The 20,030-nt window shown below is 39.9% G+C and overlaps 1 protein-coding gene across 1 annotated transcript; it reads left to right on the forward strand.

The window, feature by feature from the left end:
• Nucleotides 1–709: 709 nt before the first annotated feature.
• On the forward strand, nucleotides 710–13,036 carry nuf2 (UF2 component of NDC80 kinetochore complex). Its single transcript, XM_049571355.1, has 13 exons — nucleotides 710–938; nucleotides 3,200–3,274; nucleotides 3,467–3,543; nucleotides 5,175–5,236; nucleotides 5,364–5,461; nucleotides 8,580–8,653; nucleotides 9,082–9,175; nucleotides 9,251–9,313; nucleotides 9,465–9,602; nucleotides 9,712–9,852; nucleotides 12,250–12,425; nucleotides 12,542–12,677; nucleotides 12,764–13,036. Exons 1-13 carry the CDS (start codon nucleotides 816–818, stop codon nucleotides 12,869–12,871), a joined length of 1,365 nt encoding a protein of 454 aa, XP_049427312.1. The 5' UTR covers nucleotides 710–815; the 3' UTR covers nucleotides 12,872–13,036.
• Nucleotides 13,037–20,030: the final 6,994 nt, after the last annotated feature.

A 20,030-nucleotide genomic window follows, 5' to 3' on the forward strand; every position in this document is an offset into this window, starting at 1 on the left:
TAACAAGATCTGTATAATGGATTGTAAAGAAATTCGTCAGGTTTTTATTTTGTAGATAATTGATCTGTATTTAGAGCGTGATGGGATGACAGCACAATGATGTGTGTGGTCCTGCGCTTTCATGTGATATGCGTGGCATTTGTGAGTAACCCATCTAAGAATAATGTGTGTGCAAAGCTGTATGAAAGCTGCATCGATCAAACAAGAGTGCCAGAATTTTCTTTTTTAAAAATCAGTTATAACAAAAATCTTTAAAGAAAGGAACAGAAGAGAAGAAATCATCATGATGAGGCTTCGAGTTCGTCATACTGGTCTGAATGACACAATGAATTTAATTGGGAAAAAGAATACTGACAAGTGTGAGAGATGTGGTGTTAAGGAAAATGTGGAACATATTTTAATACACTGTCTAAAGTATACTTCAGAGAGAGAGAGGCTACAGAGGAAAGTCAGAGCAGCGCAGCAGGACTGGAGTATGGCTGGAATTCTAAGAACTGAAGGGGAAAGAGAAAAGATCCAAGTTGTAAGGAAAGCATTATTCAGCTTTCTGAAAGAGACCCAGTTGATGGGTAGAATCTAGAGGTGGGGATATGACGCTACACACTCTTGTACAGTAGGTGGCGGTATGCACCTGAACGTTGCTTGCGATCCGCCATTAAACGAAAGAAGAAGAAGAAGTATGAATTGACCAATCAGATGCGGTGTCGAGAAATCAACACGGAAGACGTTTTAAGGCGCCAATTTTGTCTCGTCGCTGAAACAGAAATAGTTTTTTTTCGTGTGTTTTTTTTGTAGCTGGTATTAAAATTGCGACAATGACAGAAAACACCTTCCCCGTCTATGCTGTGGATGCGATAGTGAACTTTTACCGGACAGAAGTTCTCACGGGTCAAGAGGCGAAACATTTCAACAAGAGCGACCTGACTCCTACTCCTAAGGTAACGTCCGTTCACTGTCCACAAACTATATAATTCATACTTGATAACAGCAACATAATGACTACATTTGAAAGGTTCGTCAGAAGTGTGCAACGCACATAATCGAGTTAGAAATATAATTAATGTTGCCAGGGACCGAAATGAAGAGTTGAAGTTGTGGTCAGGTTCAATGCGTGCATTGAATTTATGTAACGTTATCTGTATTCTGGACATCGAAGCTATGCTTTTATGTTTTACACTTTGTGTATAACAGCTTTTTGTGTTGTGCAAACCAGTTTAACCATTCACATTCATTTGGATAAACAAACAAAGCCCAGAAAAAAACAGGATTAGTTAAATATAGATACCCACTTGATTTAACTAACGTAAACTTGACTGTTAATTGATCAGCGAACTATTATAACTAATAATCGATCATTTTAAGCAAAACCAGTGAGCATTGTCTTGTTTCAGCTTCTCCAGTCAGGGTTAACTGCTTTTGTTGTCACATATAAAAAGTGACATGAAACATGGTATGATTCCAGATAGGATTGTAACTAACGATTGTTTTCATTGTGGATTAATCTGCTGTTTTTGTTTTTTCTTTTTTAATGATGACGATTACTCAATAAATAGTTTTGTCTCTAAATTGTCTGAAAGTAGTGAAAGGTGCCAGCTAAAATTTCCCAAAGCTCAAGATTATGGTGTCCACTTGTTTTAAGTGACCCACAGTCCCTAACTTAAAAATATGAAAATATTCAATTTACAATCAGACATGACAACAAGCAGCAAAGTGCCACAGTTGAGAAGCTTTAATCAGCACATATTTAGAATTTTTATTTGAAAGATAATAACATTAATCATTAAAACCACATTCGACCAAATGACAAATCTTTTTTTTTTTTAATTTTAATTTTATATACTTTATTAATCCCCCTGGGGGGAAATTCAATTTTTTCACACTTGCTTGTTAATTACACACAGGTCTGAAAGACACACACATGCACAAACAGGACCTATACATGCACAAAGTGGAGAGATGTCAGAGTGAGGGGGCTGCCTTGGTCAGGCGCCCCGTGCGGTTGGGGGGTTCGGTGCCTTGCTCAAGGGCACCTCAGCAGTGCCCAGGAGGTGAACTGGCCCCTCTCCAGCTACCAGTCCACGCTCCGTATTTTGGTCCGGACGGGGACTCAAACAGGCGACCCTCCAGTTCCCAACCCAAGTCTCTATAGACTGAGCTACTGCCGCCCAAACAAGCTTTTCTCAAGGAAAACTAGTGATGCACGATAATATTAGCACGTCATCAGTATCAGCCGATACTGGTTTTAAAATTAACTGAATCAGCCACATACTTTTTCCTATTTTGCATATGAATAAATATTGCATACATTTAAAAACACTGTATTTCATGTCTCCATCTGCTGGTGGGCCATCACAATAAGAGTATGTGTGCATAATATGATGTTTATTCCACTACAGAAGAGACTTGATGATCACTAAAATTAGGTTGGGGAAAAGTGGACATATTGATATTGCTATCAGTTATTGGTCAAATGAGTTGTTGTCGGATATTGACAAAAACCCAATATTGTGCATCCTTAAGAAAAACTAAAAGGATATTGTAATGTTCATTGTTTTCCATGTATTCCTCTCTAGAAAGTTTTTTTTTTTTTTTTTCAACATTTAAGTAGGTCATCTAACTTTTTAACTTTTTAACTTTAAAATGTCCTGTTTTATGTTACAAAAAACATTAATATAAAATGTTCCCTAACCCTTAGTCATTTATTTTGGTTCATGTTTTGTTTTCCTTCAGTATTGGTTATTGTAAAATTGCTATTAAATTTAATTCTGAGAGGCATTAAAAATGTCTTAAATCTAACATGCCTAAGCTGTAGTTACTCTGTAATCAATAATGAAAATAATTATAATTAGATGCAGACCTTGCTCTTTGCACAGAACAAGCAATGTGGATTTAGTCCCCTGTATGTAGGATATACAGGAATCTTCATACCAAGAGATCATTACACAGCCAGAATGAACAGGAACAAAAATTACAACAACCAGTAACTCTTTTAATATACACATAGGCATGTGTATGTTCGATTTACCAAAATTGGGTACCAGCTGTAAACATTCACCCAGCTTTGATTTCAGTGAAGCAAAGAACTGGACCAGACAAAATACCTGCCCGTAGTTGAGATGCTGTTGGATTTCCAGCCATCAGTCTATGGTCAGATAAATTACAGATCATTAACATAGCACTCACTTACTCTCTCTTCCAGCCAGAGGCGGTTCAAACGTTGTACATGAGAGTGTTGCATCTTCTGTATCGTTTCAGACCTGAGTGTCACTCCATGGTAAGTACTGTATAATTTCACTCTAGATTCTAAGTTACACTGAGCAGTCACATATATTTCTTATTGTTTGGTGTTACAGTGTCACTTTCCACACCTGTTTTTGTAGGGAATGGTGTGGTGGCATATGTCATAGACAGAGTCATCACCATCTTTCCTATATTTAAGAGCTGGATCTTTTTTGTTTTCCCAAAGCTTCCTCTTTTGGAGAACATTCAGAATCCAGTATATCATGAGGGGACAACAGCTATCATGAGCGTCTATATGCGCATGTGAGTTTACTTGCTTCCTTTCCAGGATATTAGACAGTATTATATGTACCAACTGCCACGGACTTAAAAAAAAAAAAAAAAAAAGGATTATTGCTGATAACAAGTTTATAGAGGAAATAATCCCCTGGCTTTTGGCCTAAGTGCCTCCTTCCAGGAACTTGAAAATGGGCAGGGCTTGGTTGGTGATGAAAGCTCTGTCCATATACATCACTAGGCACCTGGGGCCTCATTTATAACCAATGCTTATGCTAAAAAAAAAAAAAAGGGCGTGACATGTGCATACGCCATTTTCTAAGCATAAACTGGGATTTATAAAGAAAAACTTGATGAGGAAATGTGCTTAAATTTAAGAAAACTCTGATCCATATGTATGCCCGTTTTGAGATGGGAAATTGCTGATGCAGATGGTGAGATGGTGAATTGAAGCCAGATTATGGAAATTTGAGATGGAACATTGTACGTATAATGATCTCTCACACATTTTAAATTCTCCTCATATCATATGTTTCTTAGAGATCCACTTCATAAACATCAGATGCAGCAGTGCTTAAATCTCAAATCAAATCCCACTCAGTATTTCATTAGCGCTGTGTTACCGTCCCATTCCCTACCACTGGAGCGCGGAGGGGAGGGGAGGGGCCATCTGCATGCTGTTGACCCTTGTGCACAGCTGGATGATGTCAGGCTGTGGCAGGTGACAGGATTCAGGAAAGTTTGGCTTTCCTTTACTTGATAATAGAGGTGAATATACTGACTCATTTTCACCTCAGCCATGTTAACCAGGCTAACTGATGAAATTAATGTCGTCGATTGTAGAAATCCAAGATAACATCAAACAGCATTAAATAATTGCAGTACACTGTGTCAACAGTTTTCAATAATCTCTTCTAATACTGTGCAAATATCACCAAGAACCATTTTAGTTTTCTGATAGTTTTTGTGTGTAAAATGGCCACAGGGATCACAAGTGTGCTTTTAGGCGCACAAAGCGCACTGGAGACATTGCAGTACTCTGTTTCCTCTTCACCACCTGCGCATATGGACTGTGGTAATTAGCAAAGACATCAGGGCGCATTGCTTTTCTCTTTGGTAACCATCTTTAGATCATCTGACCCTTTTTAATGGCAGCCAGTGTCCTGTTTGATGAACTGACTGCATTAAAAGCAGCAGCAACATGTTCTCACTCACTGCCTTTGGTTTGTGACCTCACTGCTCACTAAACAACAGGCTGTGTTTTCTAACCTCCAGCTCACCCACAAGCACCTCAATTTCTGTGTCAGGAATATTCATTCTCTCAGTTTTCCTCTCAGTCATTGCCATGATATACTGTATAGAACCATTGATCAGCCAGCTCATGTTTATGTATCAGAATTAATGAGGTGTTTTGACTTTACCATTTATGGTGGAATGTGGGTGTGTAGAGGGCGAGATATTAGGCTGGGCCCCGTGCATGCAATTCCAAGTTGATTTGGGATTTATAAAAGGATTTGTAAACTGTGCACTAGCAGGCATACGCATGGTTTTATAAATCAGAATATTTTTTGGCATATATACATTTCCTCATTTGTACAATGTTTATTGTTGCATGCAGTGCATATATTTCTAACATTACTGTGTGGGATGTTTTATAGGCGGCAGTTTCTGCCAATGTGTTTGGTGTACGATTTTTCACTGAATGACCTTCTAGCGCCAAGTAAGTTAATGATTTTAAATTTTATCTGTCCAGAGTTTTTCTGAAACTATTACATCATTATATATTTCCACATCTATAGCTAGATGTCAGATAACCCTGAATAATGGCCTTGTTCTTCCTTTTCTAGAAAAACAGAAGACTCTGACTGTTTTAAGTGCCATAATGAACTTTCTTCACTTCAGGAAGCAGAGGATGGACATCATCTTGGACAAGCAGGCCAAATTTGTATGTCATACTGGGGGTTGGCAGTAGGTTAAAACCTGCAATGCTCTTTTACCCTGTGAGTCAACTGTTAATGTAGTAGGACTGGTAAGGAAAAGGATCTCTGCAACCTACATAGGCCCTAAACAATTGTGTTGTAACCCCAACATCAAGGATCGTCAACTGATGGACCAAAGACTCCCATCCAGCTTGCAAAATATTAACTAATTCAGAAAATATGAGGAGGAAAAATGCATTACAGTATTTAGGATATCTAGTATTTTTTTGGTCCTATACTGAAGCAAACCCCAAAAATTGAGATTGAAAAATGATTATAGTAATATGTAGTAATTTATTTATTGGTATTTACCAACAGCACACATGTGCGATTGACCTGCGGGAACTAAAGATATTATAAATCCCTCTGTTGGCTTATTATTTGTGGTAGTGATGCAGCGAGTTCGGGTAAGCTTACTACAAAAATGTCAAATGTCAGTGAGTTATAAAATAGCATCCTGAGTAAGATATTAATATCTCACAGAAACACTGTGTGTAGTAGTTCACCTTCCACCTTCTCTTCTCCTCTCTATGTCCCTCTTTCTCTCTCACAAACACACACTTACTCAGTGTGTGTCTCAGCCCTGACAGTTGTGCTACTATAATGGGTAAAGTTTGCTGTTTGGTTTTAACACGTATTTTGCTGGGTGAGTGTTGGATCATTGTTACTGGAATGAATTCTTGTCTTTTATAAATGGGATGCTGCATGGGCCATAACTTCATACATACCTTCAACATATTGTACCACAGTAGCCAGAACTATAACTATAATATTATTACTTTCAATAATGTTGTTGTAAGCTACTGTCATTACCTGCATATCTCTCTCTCTCTCTCTTGTGATATTGGGCTTTATAAATAAAATTGATTGATTGATTGATTGATTCATGCAAGAATGGGTAAAAACTAATAGCCCCTCTTCGAAATTTTGTTTCATTATATTCCATAACATATTTCATTACTTCATTATTAAAGTTAGTAATATATATAGAGATGTACCAATACCACTTTTTCCTTGCCGATACCGATTCCAATCCCTGAACCTTAGGTATCTGCCAGTACCGAGTACCGATCCAATACCAGCGCGTAAAATAAAAATGGATGGGATATGAATTGTTGTATGTCTCAACTCCTAAAACTCTATGAAAAATATTAAGAAATAAATACGATAGTAGAATTAATGCCGTAAAACTTTTTTATCCTCTCTTATTATTATCTAGTGTTGACACAGATCAAGACACAGGTTAAAGTGCAGCCACACAATTTGGTAAAAAAATACATTTTAAAGGCTACTCCTGCCATAGCTCCTGCCATCTGGTGGCACAATTGTGTAATGTGACTTTCAGAATGGGCAGATGTCTTGCCTCACTATATTTGCTTTATCCTGTGCTGTGTTTGATATTTTCATAGTCTCCTCAGACTGCTGCTTACGGTTTGGCACCCGATCGCTACCTTCGATAAAGTTGCGACTTCACCTGTGCGCTGTGCCCAGGAATATCTTGACCTGAGCAAAAAATGAAAATTGAGGCAGTGAGCAGGGTCTTTGCAGATAAATATACCACCACACACTTAATTTAGAGGGATTACTGTTGGATGACTCTGTACGTAGTAGGGATGTAACGATATGGAAAATTTGATATCTCGATTATAGTGACCAAATTATCACGGTAAACGATAATATTGCAATATTTTTTTAAGCGCTGTAAAATGTCAAAAAAAATAGATACATTGAAATAACTTCACTAAATCTTGTAACTTCCTTATCATACTGAAATGTTAACAGCCAAAATTATATTTATTTATATATTTATATAATTATATTAAAATGAAACTTTCACATTAAAGGAGCAAGGGATTAGCACAGCAACAGAAAATTTTATTTTTAATTAACAAAATATGTAAACACATTACAGGAACAAAGCTTATTTGTCTGGTGCATTTTAACAGTCAGCAAAATATGTTAACAATTTATATATTAATTATTTATTTATTAGCATGAGAGGAAAAATATATATATAAAACGAAACAATGCAAGAGTAGAACAAAAGACATACAATATATAGAATAGATATCACAAATGTGCAGGAGAAACCAAAAAAACCCTAAGGGCAATGGTCATCATTACACAGAATAATTAACTGGCCGTCTATATCGATTCTAGCTCGCCATACAATAACCATAATCACAGTGATTCAATCATAGTTGATCTCAAGTAGCGTTACGTTACGTCGGTTTATATTCTGTCGGCTCCGCTCAGTGTTTTCAGCTCTGTTTCGTTTTGAAACAGTTAGCGTTAGCAACATAGCTGCTAATACGGCTATTAGCTACTCAGCTAGTATTAGCTCCTAAGTGTCTTAAACGAAAACGGAAAACCTAGTCGCTGTTTAGGAGGACAGATACGGCTCAAATGTCCCGCATACATCGAGAGTTACACATTATGACAATCTTAGTAAAACCGAAGTCCCTCACACAGTAACTGACGTTTGCATAGCATAACTTGCATTGGCTGTAAAGCTGTGGATGATGGTCACGGAGATGAGCCAGCAGATTTGTAGTGTTGCTACCCTTCACAGCAACTTTCTTTCTGCATGTTCTGCACACAGGATAGTTGTCCTCCACCAGCTGTCCCTCGGCATTCTTCAGAAACTCAAAGTACGACCAGACCTCAGACTTTGTGCGTTTAGTTGGGGGGAATATGTCCTGAGTGCCGCTATCACCACCTTCCGCCATGTTTTCATTCTTTGTGTTTACACATGCTACGCATTCACGCAGCGCGTGCATCGCGAGACTTGAATGAGGCTGTTATTACATATCCTGATAATCCACCGCGATAATGCAATTAATTTAAACAGAAACGGTAATTCTTACCGTGTAAAAATTAACTGAAATTTACCATAATATCGGTAATCGTTACTTCCCTAGTACATAGTTTTTAAGGAAACTTCTGCTTGGTATACCTTTTAATGTACATAATGCCCACCTTGTGTCTTGATTACTGCTGACAAGGTAGCAACCATGACCCTGGTTTCTGTGTGTGTGCGTGTTTGGAGTTGCAGTCATTGAAACAGTTACTGTCTGTTGTCAGAGGGCAGACATGGACAGGCTGCAGGCTTACACCAGAGGCAATATAGAGGCAGAGAAGAAGATTGAGCTGCTGACGTAAGTCTTGGATTAGATATGTGTGATTTTTGTTGATGTTGTTTAGTGTATTGCTGCTTCTGGCTTCTTTATTGTGGTGTTTTGCAATTTTATATCTCTTTAAATGTAATATTTCTGGTATTTGGACTGTTAGTTGGCAAAAGAAGCCCATTTGAAGACACCATCCTGGTCCAGGGGAACTTAAATTGACTTTTTAAAGACTAAAGATAAAGTGCTTAACTAAATGCACAGATTAATAATTGATTGACAATTAAAAAGTCAATTTAATGGTCCTGAATGATAATCTATGTTATGATTATCTGAAAAAATGTTATGTCAAGATCATTATGTAATTATTTTATTAATAATTCTGTTATCATGGTCACAGGTCACATAAAAGACAAAATTTGCACATGCACACTTTTTTCATTGTGTTTGTCCTTGTTCAGGACCATACCACCAGAGCAGCAGGCTGAGGCCGATGAGCTGGCAGCTGCTCTTTCTGAGCTGCACGCCACCACCATGCATGAATATCAGGAAGTGGTAAGTGGTGATAAAACACAGTCCAAATGATAAAACATGTTATGTGTACTCAAGTGAAATCAAATCTCCTTTCAGAATGCCATAAATGAAAGTATCGCAGAATGGAAAACCAAAATTGCAGAGAAGACTCAGAAACTGGTACGTGGCTGTGGTGTTAACATTTGATACCAACCTTAAACGTCTTTGTGAACAATATGTGGTACTTCGGACTGACATCCCAAACACACCTCAGAAAGATACGTCAAAATGATAGTAAGAGTCAAGGCCTGTGTTTGGATGTGTGTATCAGGCCCAGGTTAAGGTGGATGTTAGCAACCTGAAGGAAGACATTGCAAAACTCAAGTCTCAGATTGTGGAGTCTCCAGAGGAGCTGAAGAGTCAGATGGAGAGGATGAGGGAGAACGTCAAGAACATAAAGAACTCCATCGTGAGTAGAAAAGAAAACAGGAAATCTGGCATTTTGGAAAATAGACTGATATATGCAACTGTTTTTGTCAGTCACATGAATGATAAATTTTGGATGGGATTGATTTCAGGAAGAAGCAGATGAGCGAGTGGTGGAGCTGCAGAACATGGTGCAGAGTATGACTCACACTGAGGCTGAGATCCAGCAGATGTACAACCTGCTGCAGGACCTGGAGAGCAGCATGAACAACACCAATCAGCGACAGGAGGAGGTATGAATAAATGCTCTGTAACCACGCCCATTTTACAGTAAGCACTGATCAAAATCCCTTTGAGCCCAGTAGATGCAGAAACAGTTTGGACAAGAATCTGATACATAAGTGTTGTAAAGAATTTTGACCAACATGTGTACTGAGCAGTGGCCATATTTTGAACTGCTGCTCAGCATAAAACAAGGCCTGAAAAAGGCTTACACCCCTTCTCACGCAAAACTTGTGATCTAAAAAAAACCCCAAACTTGACAGGAGAATGTGCTCACCTGTACGGAAACATGATACTTGGAGATCCCCTTCATCAGAAACATTCAATCCAGCAGTATTATTTGTGCTTTTGTCAGATAGCCACAACTATTCCATAAGTACCTTTCAGATGTAGAAATTTCAAGCCAAGCGGCTGTGGCTCAGAAGTAGAGCGGGTCGTCCACTCATTGGAAGATTGGCGGATCAATCCCCGGCTCCTCCGGTCTGCATGTCGAAGTATTTTTAGGCAAGATACTGAACCCCAAATTGCTCCCGTTGGCTGTTCCATTGGTGTGGGTGTGTTAAAAACTAAGTAGCAGGTGGCACCATGTATCATGGCCTCAGCCACCAGCGTGTGACTGTGTGTGTGAATGAGTAACTGACATGTAGTGTCCACCTTGAAAGTGTGCGGATTGTATGGATCTCCTGTGCTGTTGGGGCGGGGGGGGGGGGGGGGGGGGTGGAGCATCCATGTTGTCACAGACATGCGTAGATGAAAACTGTAATGCCGGGTACACACTACACAATATCAGCCCGATTACAGCCCAGTGCAGCGTTGTATGGTGTCGGCTTGGATCGTGAACGACAATGAGTGTCGTACATGATAATCCATTGTCTCATCTCTTGTAGTGTGTCATAGTAGACAACAACCAACGCCACGTCTGGGACACCTCACAACATTCCAACAGAAAGTTGAGCATGTTTGATTTTCTTTTTGTTGTTCACGACTTCTCCCATCACAGCCGTCACTTTGACCAATAGAAAGACAGTGCGATCTGCTGCCATAGACAACTGTAGGGGAACAACACCCGAGTTTTGTTGATATTTCCTCTAGGGATGTTACCACAACAGAGTAAAAGGGGAAAATGATGGGGTGAAACAGCTGAGGCACTTTATCAACCCACTGAGTACTGCCATTAGCATCAAGCTAGCAAAGAATATTGTTTCTTCATAATGGAGGATATAAAGTAATAAAATTTAAAAAAATAGTGGCAGGGCTTTTACTCACCACACCTGCAGAGGGTACCAGCTTCATTTGAAACGGACTACGTTATAAAAGGGCCGTTATTTATTATTCCTTCAGTATTTTTATATTTTTACTTTTAATCCGCTCCTGTTTGCCTTGATAAAGGCAATGTATCATGCCATCATTTCAAACTCAACACTTCCTGTAGCTGTTTAAAATGAAAAGCCCCTTATAACGTCAGTTGAGAGAATCCTTTAATTTTCTAAAAAGGCTTTTATTGTGAAACATTTGCAGGAACTTGTTGTGGAGGAATCAATGACTTGCATGTTTACATGCGGTACTTCAAATGTAGCTCCTGCCATCTGGTGGAAATTTTTACGTTACTACAACATCATTTCAGCTGGCACATGAACAGACACAGTGACTGAAATAATAGTAATGATAATATAAACAGGACAAGAATAACCCGATGACATCACACATATCTTGAAAGACAACCGGGGATGATTGGTGTGGACCAGCGTATCGTCCACAATCGTGTAATCGGACATAGTGACTGTTGGAACAGACAAAAATGTTGTGTTGTGTGAACCTGGTATGAGAGAAACTGGTGCATGGAGGCATACAACCATGGAGTGATAATTCCAGTTTCCTCATACTTTTAAAAATGTTCTTCAAAGGCTGAAGTAGGTGGCACACTATCTGTCATTTTTAAGATGGTCAAATGAAGTGTTCAGCTCGTTTTATGGAGCCTGAAGCAGAAAGCCTGGGTTAACAGACAGCTGATTACCACCTGGTTCTGTCGAACTGGCTTTGTGGTACAGCCCTCTGGGAAACAACAGAGCTGGTGTTTTTGTTTTGTTTTATTTTAGGGGCGAAAGAATTTTTGTGTGTGTGTGTTTTTTGTTTGTTTGTTTGTTAAATTTTTTTATTATGTTTAAAACTCCTCACCAAACACAAGTAAATTAGTCCACATTCTACTTGTATGTAGACTCAACACTGTGTCAGTTGGGGTTTAGGGAGTTTTACTGTGTGTAGACTTGGGCTTCAGTGAACAGATGAAAGATTGCTGGTGGAATCTGTGGAAATTCTTGATTTCTGTGTGTGTGTGTGTGTGTGTGTGTGTGTGTGTGTGTGTGTGTGTGTGTGCGCGTGTGCGTGCGCGTGCGCGCGCGTGTGTGTAGCACCAAGAGCTCATGGCTCAGTATGAGAAGAAGCAGAAGGAGCTGAAAAACCTGTGCACTGAGGAAGGCCAGTTGAAGCGAGCTCTGGCCATGAAGCTGGACAAAGAGTCTAAACAGAACATCCGCAGGCAGAAGCAGAGAGAGATGAAGGAGCAGCATGTTCAAGACGTGCTGGGGTATTTCATGCTACAACATACAGTATATATAGATATAAATGTGATAAATAGAAAAAATGTGACAATCCTGCTCTGTAAACTGAGAGTTTAAAAACAAACATTGAACTGTTCTCCAGGCAGTGTAACCAAATCCATCAGAAGCGTGAGGAGATGGCTGAAAAGATCCAGGAGATCTCTAGAGAGACACAGCAGTTGAAGGTTAAGATCCAGAGCCTGAGAGACGTCTGCAGCAAAGAGACAGAGAAAGCTCAGGTTCGAACATTCTCCTACATGTTTTCCCAGAGTATTTATTGTTTCATTCATGGTTTGAGACCAACGTGTTCCACTTCACTGTCCAGGCTCTGTATGACACTCTGTCAACTTCAATGGATGAGCTTCACAGAAGAATTGAGATGCACGTCATGGACCTGAAACAAGACGTCACCAAGATGTCTGCAAACTTTTAATTGGATCATTTTGCATGTTCATCATTATATTACTGTGTGGTATTATGGTTGTGTTTTTACTCCTCTTACCTGTTGTTGCTTTTGTAACCTTTGTTATTTAAAATGTTAAAGACAAAGTTATATATCAGTTAATAAATCTGATCAGTTCAGACCGTGTAGCTCAAAGGCTTCCATGCTTCCTGTTCCTTGCTTCAGAATGAGAAAATATGTTGTCTTGTATCCAGAAATGGCCAGACAGAAGCTGTATGTTAATATTGTTGCACTGGTGTGGCATAGAGAATAGAAATCAGTTTTTGTTTTGTTCTGTCATCAGTCTATAGCTGCAGTAAACCATTTGGCAGCCACAAAACAGACTGTGATGTAACCACTCAGGGCATATTTGCACTGTTAATTTATATTCATTAAAAATGCTTGTTTTTGCCACTGTCAGGCTCAGATTGTTACTCTAAGTGTCAGAAAGAAAGAAACCTACAGAAAAACAAAACGTTTTTCTTTACCTTTTGCTTTTTCTGTTCTGTTCTGTGTCCAAGTCACGCAAAAAAGAAGTCTCGTTCTGAAATCTCATGCAAGTTGACCTGCTGCACAGAAAAAAAAGGTGAAAACCCAAATGAGAGTTGGAGATAGAAAGTGCTGGTAAAAGTTTGTTGTGTTGAAGTGCAGGAAGTGTATCTTACTCTTATCTAAGAGATTTTTAATGTTATTATAAGAGCACTTATAAAACAACCTGAGCCTGTTTGCGGCAAAAATAAGCACTGTTAATGAATGCCCCAAGTGATGACACTGCTTCTTGTTTTGCCTCTGCCGGCTGCAGTGTTCTCTCTCATACCAAACCAGTTTCAAAATGGTTGTTCCCACGAGTCACTTAGGCACAAAAAAATGGGACCATGTTGAAAAATACCAGAGTTCCTCTTTAAAGGGTCCAGTGTGTAGGATTAAGGGTAATTACCTGAAAATAAGAATTGTGTTTTTGTTACCTTAAAGGCAGAGATGGGGGACTAGAGTCACATGACTTGACTCAAGTCACAAATATGATGACTTGAGACTTGCTTGACTAACGTTGATAAAAGACTTGACTTTGATTTTGTATTCATGACTTGAGACTTGACTTTGACTGAGACAGATGACTCGAAAGGACATGGCTATAATTCAATATTAAATGCACGCTAAGTACCATTGGGCGTCACTTCTGTTTACGTTCAACAATGTTATCAAACACAACAAAGCTAGCTCTATAGGTGAAGTTTTAGAGTCCTCACAACACTTGCGGAGACCCAAGGGGAGAGGAGGTAGCAACAAAACTCCACCTAATGGAGGCTTACGGCGCCCCAGATTCAAATGTCCAAAAACACATAATTGAAACCATAAAATATCTCCGTACTGCTCGTCAGTAGTGATCCAAGTGTCCTGAAGCCCCGACATAAAAAGTCATTTGAACTCTGTTTTTAGCCTCATTCAGAGCTCTACTGTACGACCATTTTACTCGCATTTGCGACTAAAAATTTTGTGCGAGCAAAACAAATCATTCAGGAGCACGCTGTGCAAGTACAGATTCCAACCAGCAGCGGAAACGAAAGGCGAATCCTGCCGGTTGTGGGTTGAACGGGTGTCACAGACAGGTAGTCTGGGGCCGTTAGTGGCCGTTTTGGTAAGGAAACGGAACCAGGGCGAGTGAGACAGGATCCGGAATTCGATGGATGTGCCTTTCCGTAAAAATAAAAGCACCAAGCTAATAAAAATGCAGTGAAACTTTTAATTTAAAGAATATAATTTACAAGAAAAGCCCCAAGCCATTAAGTTAATCGATTTTCTTACACCCCTCATCACCCCAAATCGATGGTGTGCCAGAATTTAAAGTTTTACTATGGTGAACACTTTTAGTTTGGTGAATTTGGTGAATACTGCATCCGCTCCCTAGACCGGAACCAGAATCCAGACAAAATTCAGAGTGAATAAAAACCAGGCTCTCTGCTTGAAGAGCCTGGTGACACGAGGCTACAGATAGGAATACAGCGGAGCACTATGGCCACCGCAAGATAAGTTTATCGGCGACCGAGAAGCCTGGCTCCAGGTCTAATAATTTCCTCTTCGTTGGTTTCATGACTGCCCAGAAGTACCTGAACAGCTGAGCTGTGGCGGCACACAGGTATGTGACGTGCCAGAGGAGGAACGAGCTGTTCACATTTCTCTCTTTGTGACAGGCAACAGTCAACAAACCTCACCGCACTGAAGGGACTGTTCTTAACTTACAGTATCTCATAAGTGAGTACACCCCTCCCATTTTTGCAAATATTTCATTATATCTTTTCATGGGACAACACTATAGAAATGACACTTTGATATAACTTAAAGTAGTCAGTGTACAGCTTGTATAGTAGTATAGATTTACCTTCTTCGCACTACCCCACCTTCAGCTTGAGGATGCCCCACAGGTGCACAGGTGAGTTTAGGGCTGGATACATACTTGGCCAGTCCATCACATTCACCTTCAACTTCCTCAGCAAGGCAGTTGTCATCTTCTAGGTGACAGCATCATGGTTTGGGGCTGCATGAGTGCTGCCGGCTCTGGGGAGCTCGGCTCATTTAGGGAAACATGAATTCCAAGCAGTGCATGATCGCCCCTCTTTGGAAACTGAGCTGCAATGCAGTTTTCCAACATGATAATGACCCAAAACACACATAGAAGATGACAACTGCCTTGCTGAGGAAGCTGAAGGTGAAGGTAATGGACTGGCCAAGTATGTATCCAGCCCTAAACTCACCTGTGCACCTGTGGGCCATCCTCAAGCTGAAGGTGGGCTAGCTTAAGGTGTCTTCACATCCATCTGCTCCATGATGTCATCATGGAGGAGTGGGAGAGGATTTCTGAAGCAACCTGTGAGCTCTGGTGAATTCCATGCCCAAAAGGGTTAAGGCAGTGCTAGATAGTAATGGTTGGCACACAAAATATTGACACTTTAGGCACAATTTGGACATGTTCACTGTGGGGTGTACTCACATATGTTGCCAGCTGTTTAGATGTTGATGGCTGTGTTTTGAGTAATTTTCAGAGGAAGGTAAATCTATACTACTATACAAGCTGTACACTGACTACTTTAAGTTATATCAAAGTGTCATTTCTATAGTGTTGTCCCATGAAAAGATATAATGAAATATTTGCAAAAATGGGAGGGGTGTACTCACTTATGTGATATACTGTATCAGAGGAGGAGGGTGGCTGGTTGATTTTTATTTTATTTATTTATTTTGTTTTGATCCCCCTGTAGCCAGAATATTTTTCCTTCAGCTTTTCACAGTGACTGGTGGAAAATGCATGACCCTTCACCATGAATTAGATTTTTAAAATTTAGCTGAGTTCATCAGATGAACTCAGTTAAGCGTGCCAGGTGACCCAACTACAAAAGCCAGTGGACTAAAGACATCCTTTGTGTCTAATAGTAGAGTAGTAGGACCAATGTAGCCCTGTGTGTGTGTGTGTGCTGGGCCCTTACCACAGACATGATGGAGGAGAGGATGGCTCCAGGGGAGCCTTTGTATTTTGTTGTTTTCCTATTAAATGTGTTATTTAAAATTTTCACTGCGCTTCTAAATTTCTTTCTGTGCTCCTAATTTTTTTCAGTTAGGAGCACATGAGCTCTTAGTGAAAAAGGTTAGCGTAGAGCCCTGTTTGAACTCTGTTTTTAGCCTCATTGTAGCCTGTAACTGTAACTGCCTCTCTGGGCATCGGGTTCACATGTGCGCGCTTGCACGAGACTGTGAGACATGGGCACCGCGTTCATGTGTGTGTGCTTGCTTTCGCAGGTCTCGTGCTGGCTGGTTGGTGCAGCCTGGACCCAAATGTTTTTGTTGCCATTTGCAGAGCCTGGGCTGCCTACAGAGACTGGACTTTTCCACAGCATATTCAGAGGACATGTAGCTAGCGGATCGTGAGGAGATGTTTGCCGTATGTGACATATGACTTGACTTGTGACTTTGCTTGACCTGAGCAATGACTCGATTTGACTTGCTTGACTTATAGCAGGGACTTGACATGACTTGCTTGATTCTCACCACAACTAACTTGGGACTTGCCTGAGACTTGCTTGTGACTTGCACATGTGTGACTTTCCCCATGTCTGCTTAAAGGCCTGACACACAAAGCTGTCGGTTCATGTTGGGCCATCGGTGAGCATCTGTCACACACTGTTGCCCCTCCTCAGCCGTTGGCTTTTTTTTTTTATTTTTTTAATTTATTTTTATTTTTTTGGGCCAATTCAGCACGTTAAGTCAGTGCCAGTGGAGTCCATTGGTAAATGAAATAATCGTTCACCCATGCACAGTAAATGTGCTCTGTTCTTTCAATATTAGATTGTGTTAATGTGCTAACATACGTGGTGGTTGGCCATCATCTGTAGTACTTGTGGTGTGCTCATGTTCAACTTTTTTGGCTGAAACACAGGCGACGTGAGTTAATGCACAGTCAGCTCTTGTTGATGCTAGTTCTTTGAAGTCAGTTTCGTGTGTCTGGCCTTTAGAATGAGCCGTTAATATCTACATACAGAGTGGGTCCTCTTTCATGGAGTCCACCTTGCTTGTTTCTATGGTAACCCAGAATGGAAAAACCAAACGCTGGCTTTAGATAGAGCTATTCATGTTTTTCCATTGGCTGCCATTGTTCTACACGCTTGGCACACGGAAGAAGTTTTGCAATCTGCCACCACAGGATGCTACTAAATCTTGCACACTAGACCTTTAAGGTAATGAATGTTATTGAAGCTGCACTTAAACTGCATTTCAATCAGGAGATACTCGTTTTTATAGTAAAAGAATATTTATTAACATGTGCACATAAGAATAAAAATGTTGAAAGTCTTTGGCGACTAGACCCCGTAGAGATGGTATGATTTAAAGAGGGTGATGTATCCAAAGTCGAATAGGGACACCCCCTTCATGAGATGCGAGGAAGATGGAAGAAGTGCTGATGATCTGGATGAGTAGAGGAATGAGCCTTTTTTGAGCTTGTCCTGGACTCTGGATATGCTGGCTGGGTGTGAACGGGGCGGAGGAGGGTGCGAAGATTCTGCCTAAAATGATGACTGACAGCAGCAGAAGAGAGAGCAGATTTAAAATTTTGCAGTGGCATCCTGATAGAGATAGTGGCAAAGTTTGATTGGATAACTAGAAGAGTGAACACCCATAGTCAGCTGATTAAAGGAAGCAGTGGGAGTGGGATGGAGAGAGTTGTGAATGGATGAGCACAAAGAAAGTCTTCCTGATTGAACATACATTGAGCTTCATAATCACACAATAATAATGTAGCATGTACACTACAAATATTGCTACAGCCCCGAAGAATACTGTCATGGATTATGCAGGTTTCGAGAGTTGAAAATTGAATTTTATACCAAACAGGACGGAGTAGAAGCAAATGGAAGATGGAAATGGAATGGAAATGCCGAGAATAGTGGGGAAAATACATTCAAATATCTGAAGCTATGAAGGATGCATTCAAATGTGCTCAGCAAAAATATAAAGAGTCTGTAGTTTAAAGGCCCAGACATACCAAATCGATGTCAAACAACTAACAGTGAGGAAGGCTGTTTCATAATCTCACGTTGCATATTTCTCAATCAAAAAGTTACACTTGAACACTCCGCAAAGCCTACAGCTGACAGGCAACCAGTAGGAGTGGGCAGATCAATACATAAATATCAATACTATAGATACCTGATTATCATTTTGAACATCAATCCTATCATGCGTTCTTTGCTTCCTCACTGCTTTTGTATTGTCCGCACTCAAACAACTTATTCCATTGTTGTGGATAATTTGTTGCCCTTGAACCAAGAAATAGTCTGTGGTCAGTAAAACTTGCTTCCAATGAAATCATAGAAAGTTCAGAGCACTCTGAAGAAAAACCAGGAGGCTGATCAGAAGTCCATTGGAAGCGGGTTTATTCTTTGTTCAAAGATGACATCCAAATAAACCCATGTGAGTTGGTGGTCTGGTCTAAGAGCTGAACTCAAATGGCTCTGGCACTAACCTTTATACTTTGTCTCTCTCTCTTTCTCGCTCACTTTCTTAAGTATTTTAATCAATCATATGTGTAGAACTACTCTCATTTTTTCTAATTCCTATACATCACAACATCCCTTTTATGTCACTTGATCCCTGTTCAGCGAGGCTCAGACAAGTAATATCCAGGGCCCGTATTCACAAAGATTCTCAGCCTAAAAATTCCTAGCAATGAATCTTAGCTTAAGAGTGATTCAGGAAGTTTCTGAGAGCAACTCTGAGCAAGGAGGGGACAGAAACTTTTATCTTAGTGAGGAGGTGTGGTTGACCCCATTGCTAGGTATGACACAGTCTTCTAAAAGCTGTGATTGGTTGTTACAAAAAGGGAGAAAAAAAAAGAAAAACAAATGCGCTCCTAGTAATGAATGGACAGTGAAATCAACCGATCATAGAACTTAGACTGTATTTAGAAATGTGTAATCGTGAAAATAATTTTATGTCATGATGATGAAACTCAGCAAAATTAAATTAATTGTTACACAGCTTCAAAATGTTTGAATGTACCTCATTCACATGCCAATTATTATATTGATTTGCTTATTGTTATGTTTACTCGCCATGCTGGTAATTTTACTACTTAATCTGTTTGATATTAATGGTGGACGCAGACTCAGCTGTCAGCAGTTACTGTGATTGCTGGCCTCCTTGTAAAAAGCGGTTTGATTTGGCAGAATGACCAAAACAACGAATGAAATGGAGGAAAAAAAGAACGAGAAAGCCGAACTGGACAGAAGAGCAGTGCCTGCTGTTGGCACAGCTTGTGGAGGAGAACAAAGGAGTTTTAAGAGGGAAATTCAGTCCCGGGATCACGGCACAAGGGAAGAGGTAGACTTGGGAGTGCATTACCCGACAAATCAATGTGTCGTTCCCTCTCAAAAGTCCTCCTCCCTCCTCTTAACAGTTTTTCACCTTAGGAGCTCTCTTAAGGCCTAAGATGCTTTGTGAATAACTTTTATCTTACCAAGGGAAAATTCTAAGAAAAATCTTTCTTTCTTTCTTTTTCTTAGAATGATGTCACTAACAGCTACTATTAGTCTTAGGATTCTTTGTGAATACGGGCCCGGGTGTATTAGGCTAGTGAAATTACTAATTTAGTGAAATTAGATCT

The sequence above is a fragment of the Epinephelus fuscoguttatus genome, linkage group LG1, assembly GCF_011397635.1.
Source record: "Epinephelus fuscoguttatus linkage group LG1, E.fuscoguttatus.final_Chr_v1".
Taxonomy (NCBI): Eukaryota; Metazoa; Chordata; class Actinopteri; order Perciformes; family Serranidae; genus Epinephelus; species Epinephelus fuscoguttatus.

Coding starts and splice junctions, on each gene's coding strand:
- nuf2 (XM_049571355.1), top strand. CDS start 816: ATGACAGAAAACACCTTCCCCGTCTATGCTGTGGATGCGATAGTGAAC. Junction 3,275..3,466: donor GACCTGAGTGTCACTCCATG/GTAAGTACTGTA, acceptor GTTTTCCCAAAG/CTTCCTCTTTTGGAGAACAT. Junction 9,176..9,250: donor TGCATGAATATCAGGAAGTG/GTAAGTGGTGAT, acceptor ATCTCCTTTCAG/AATGCCATAAATGAAAGTAT.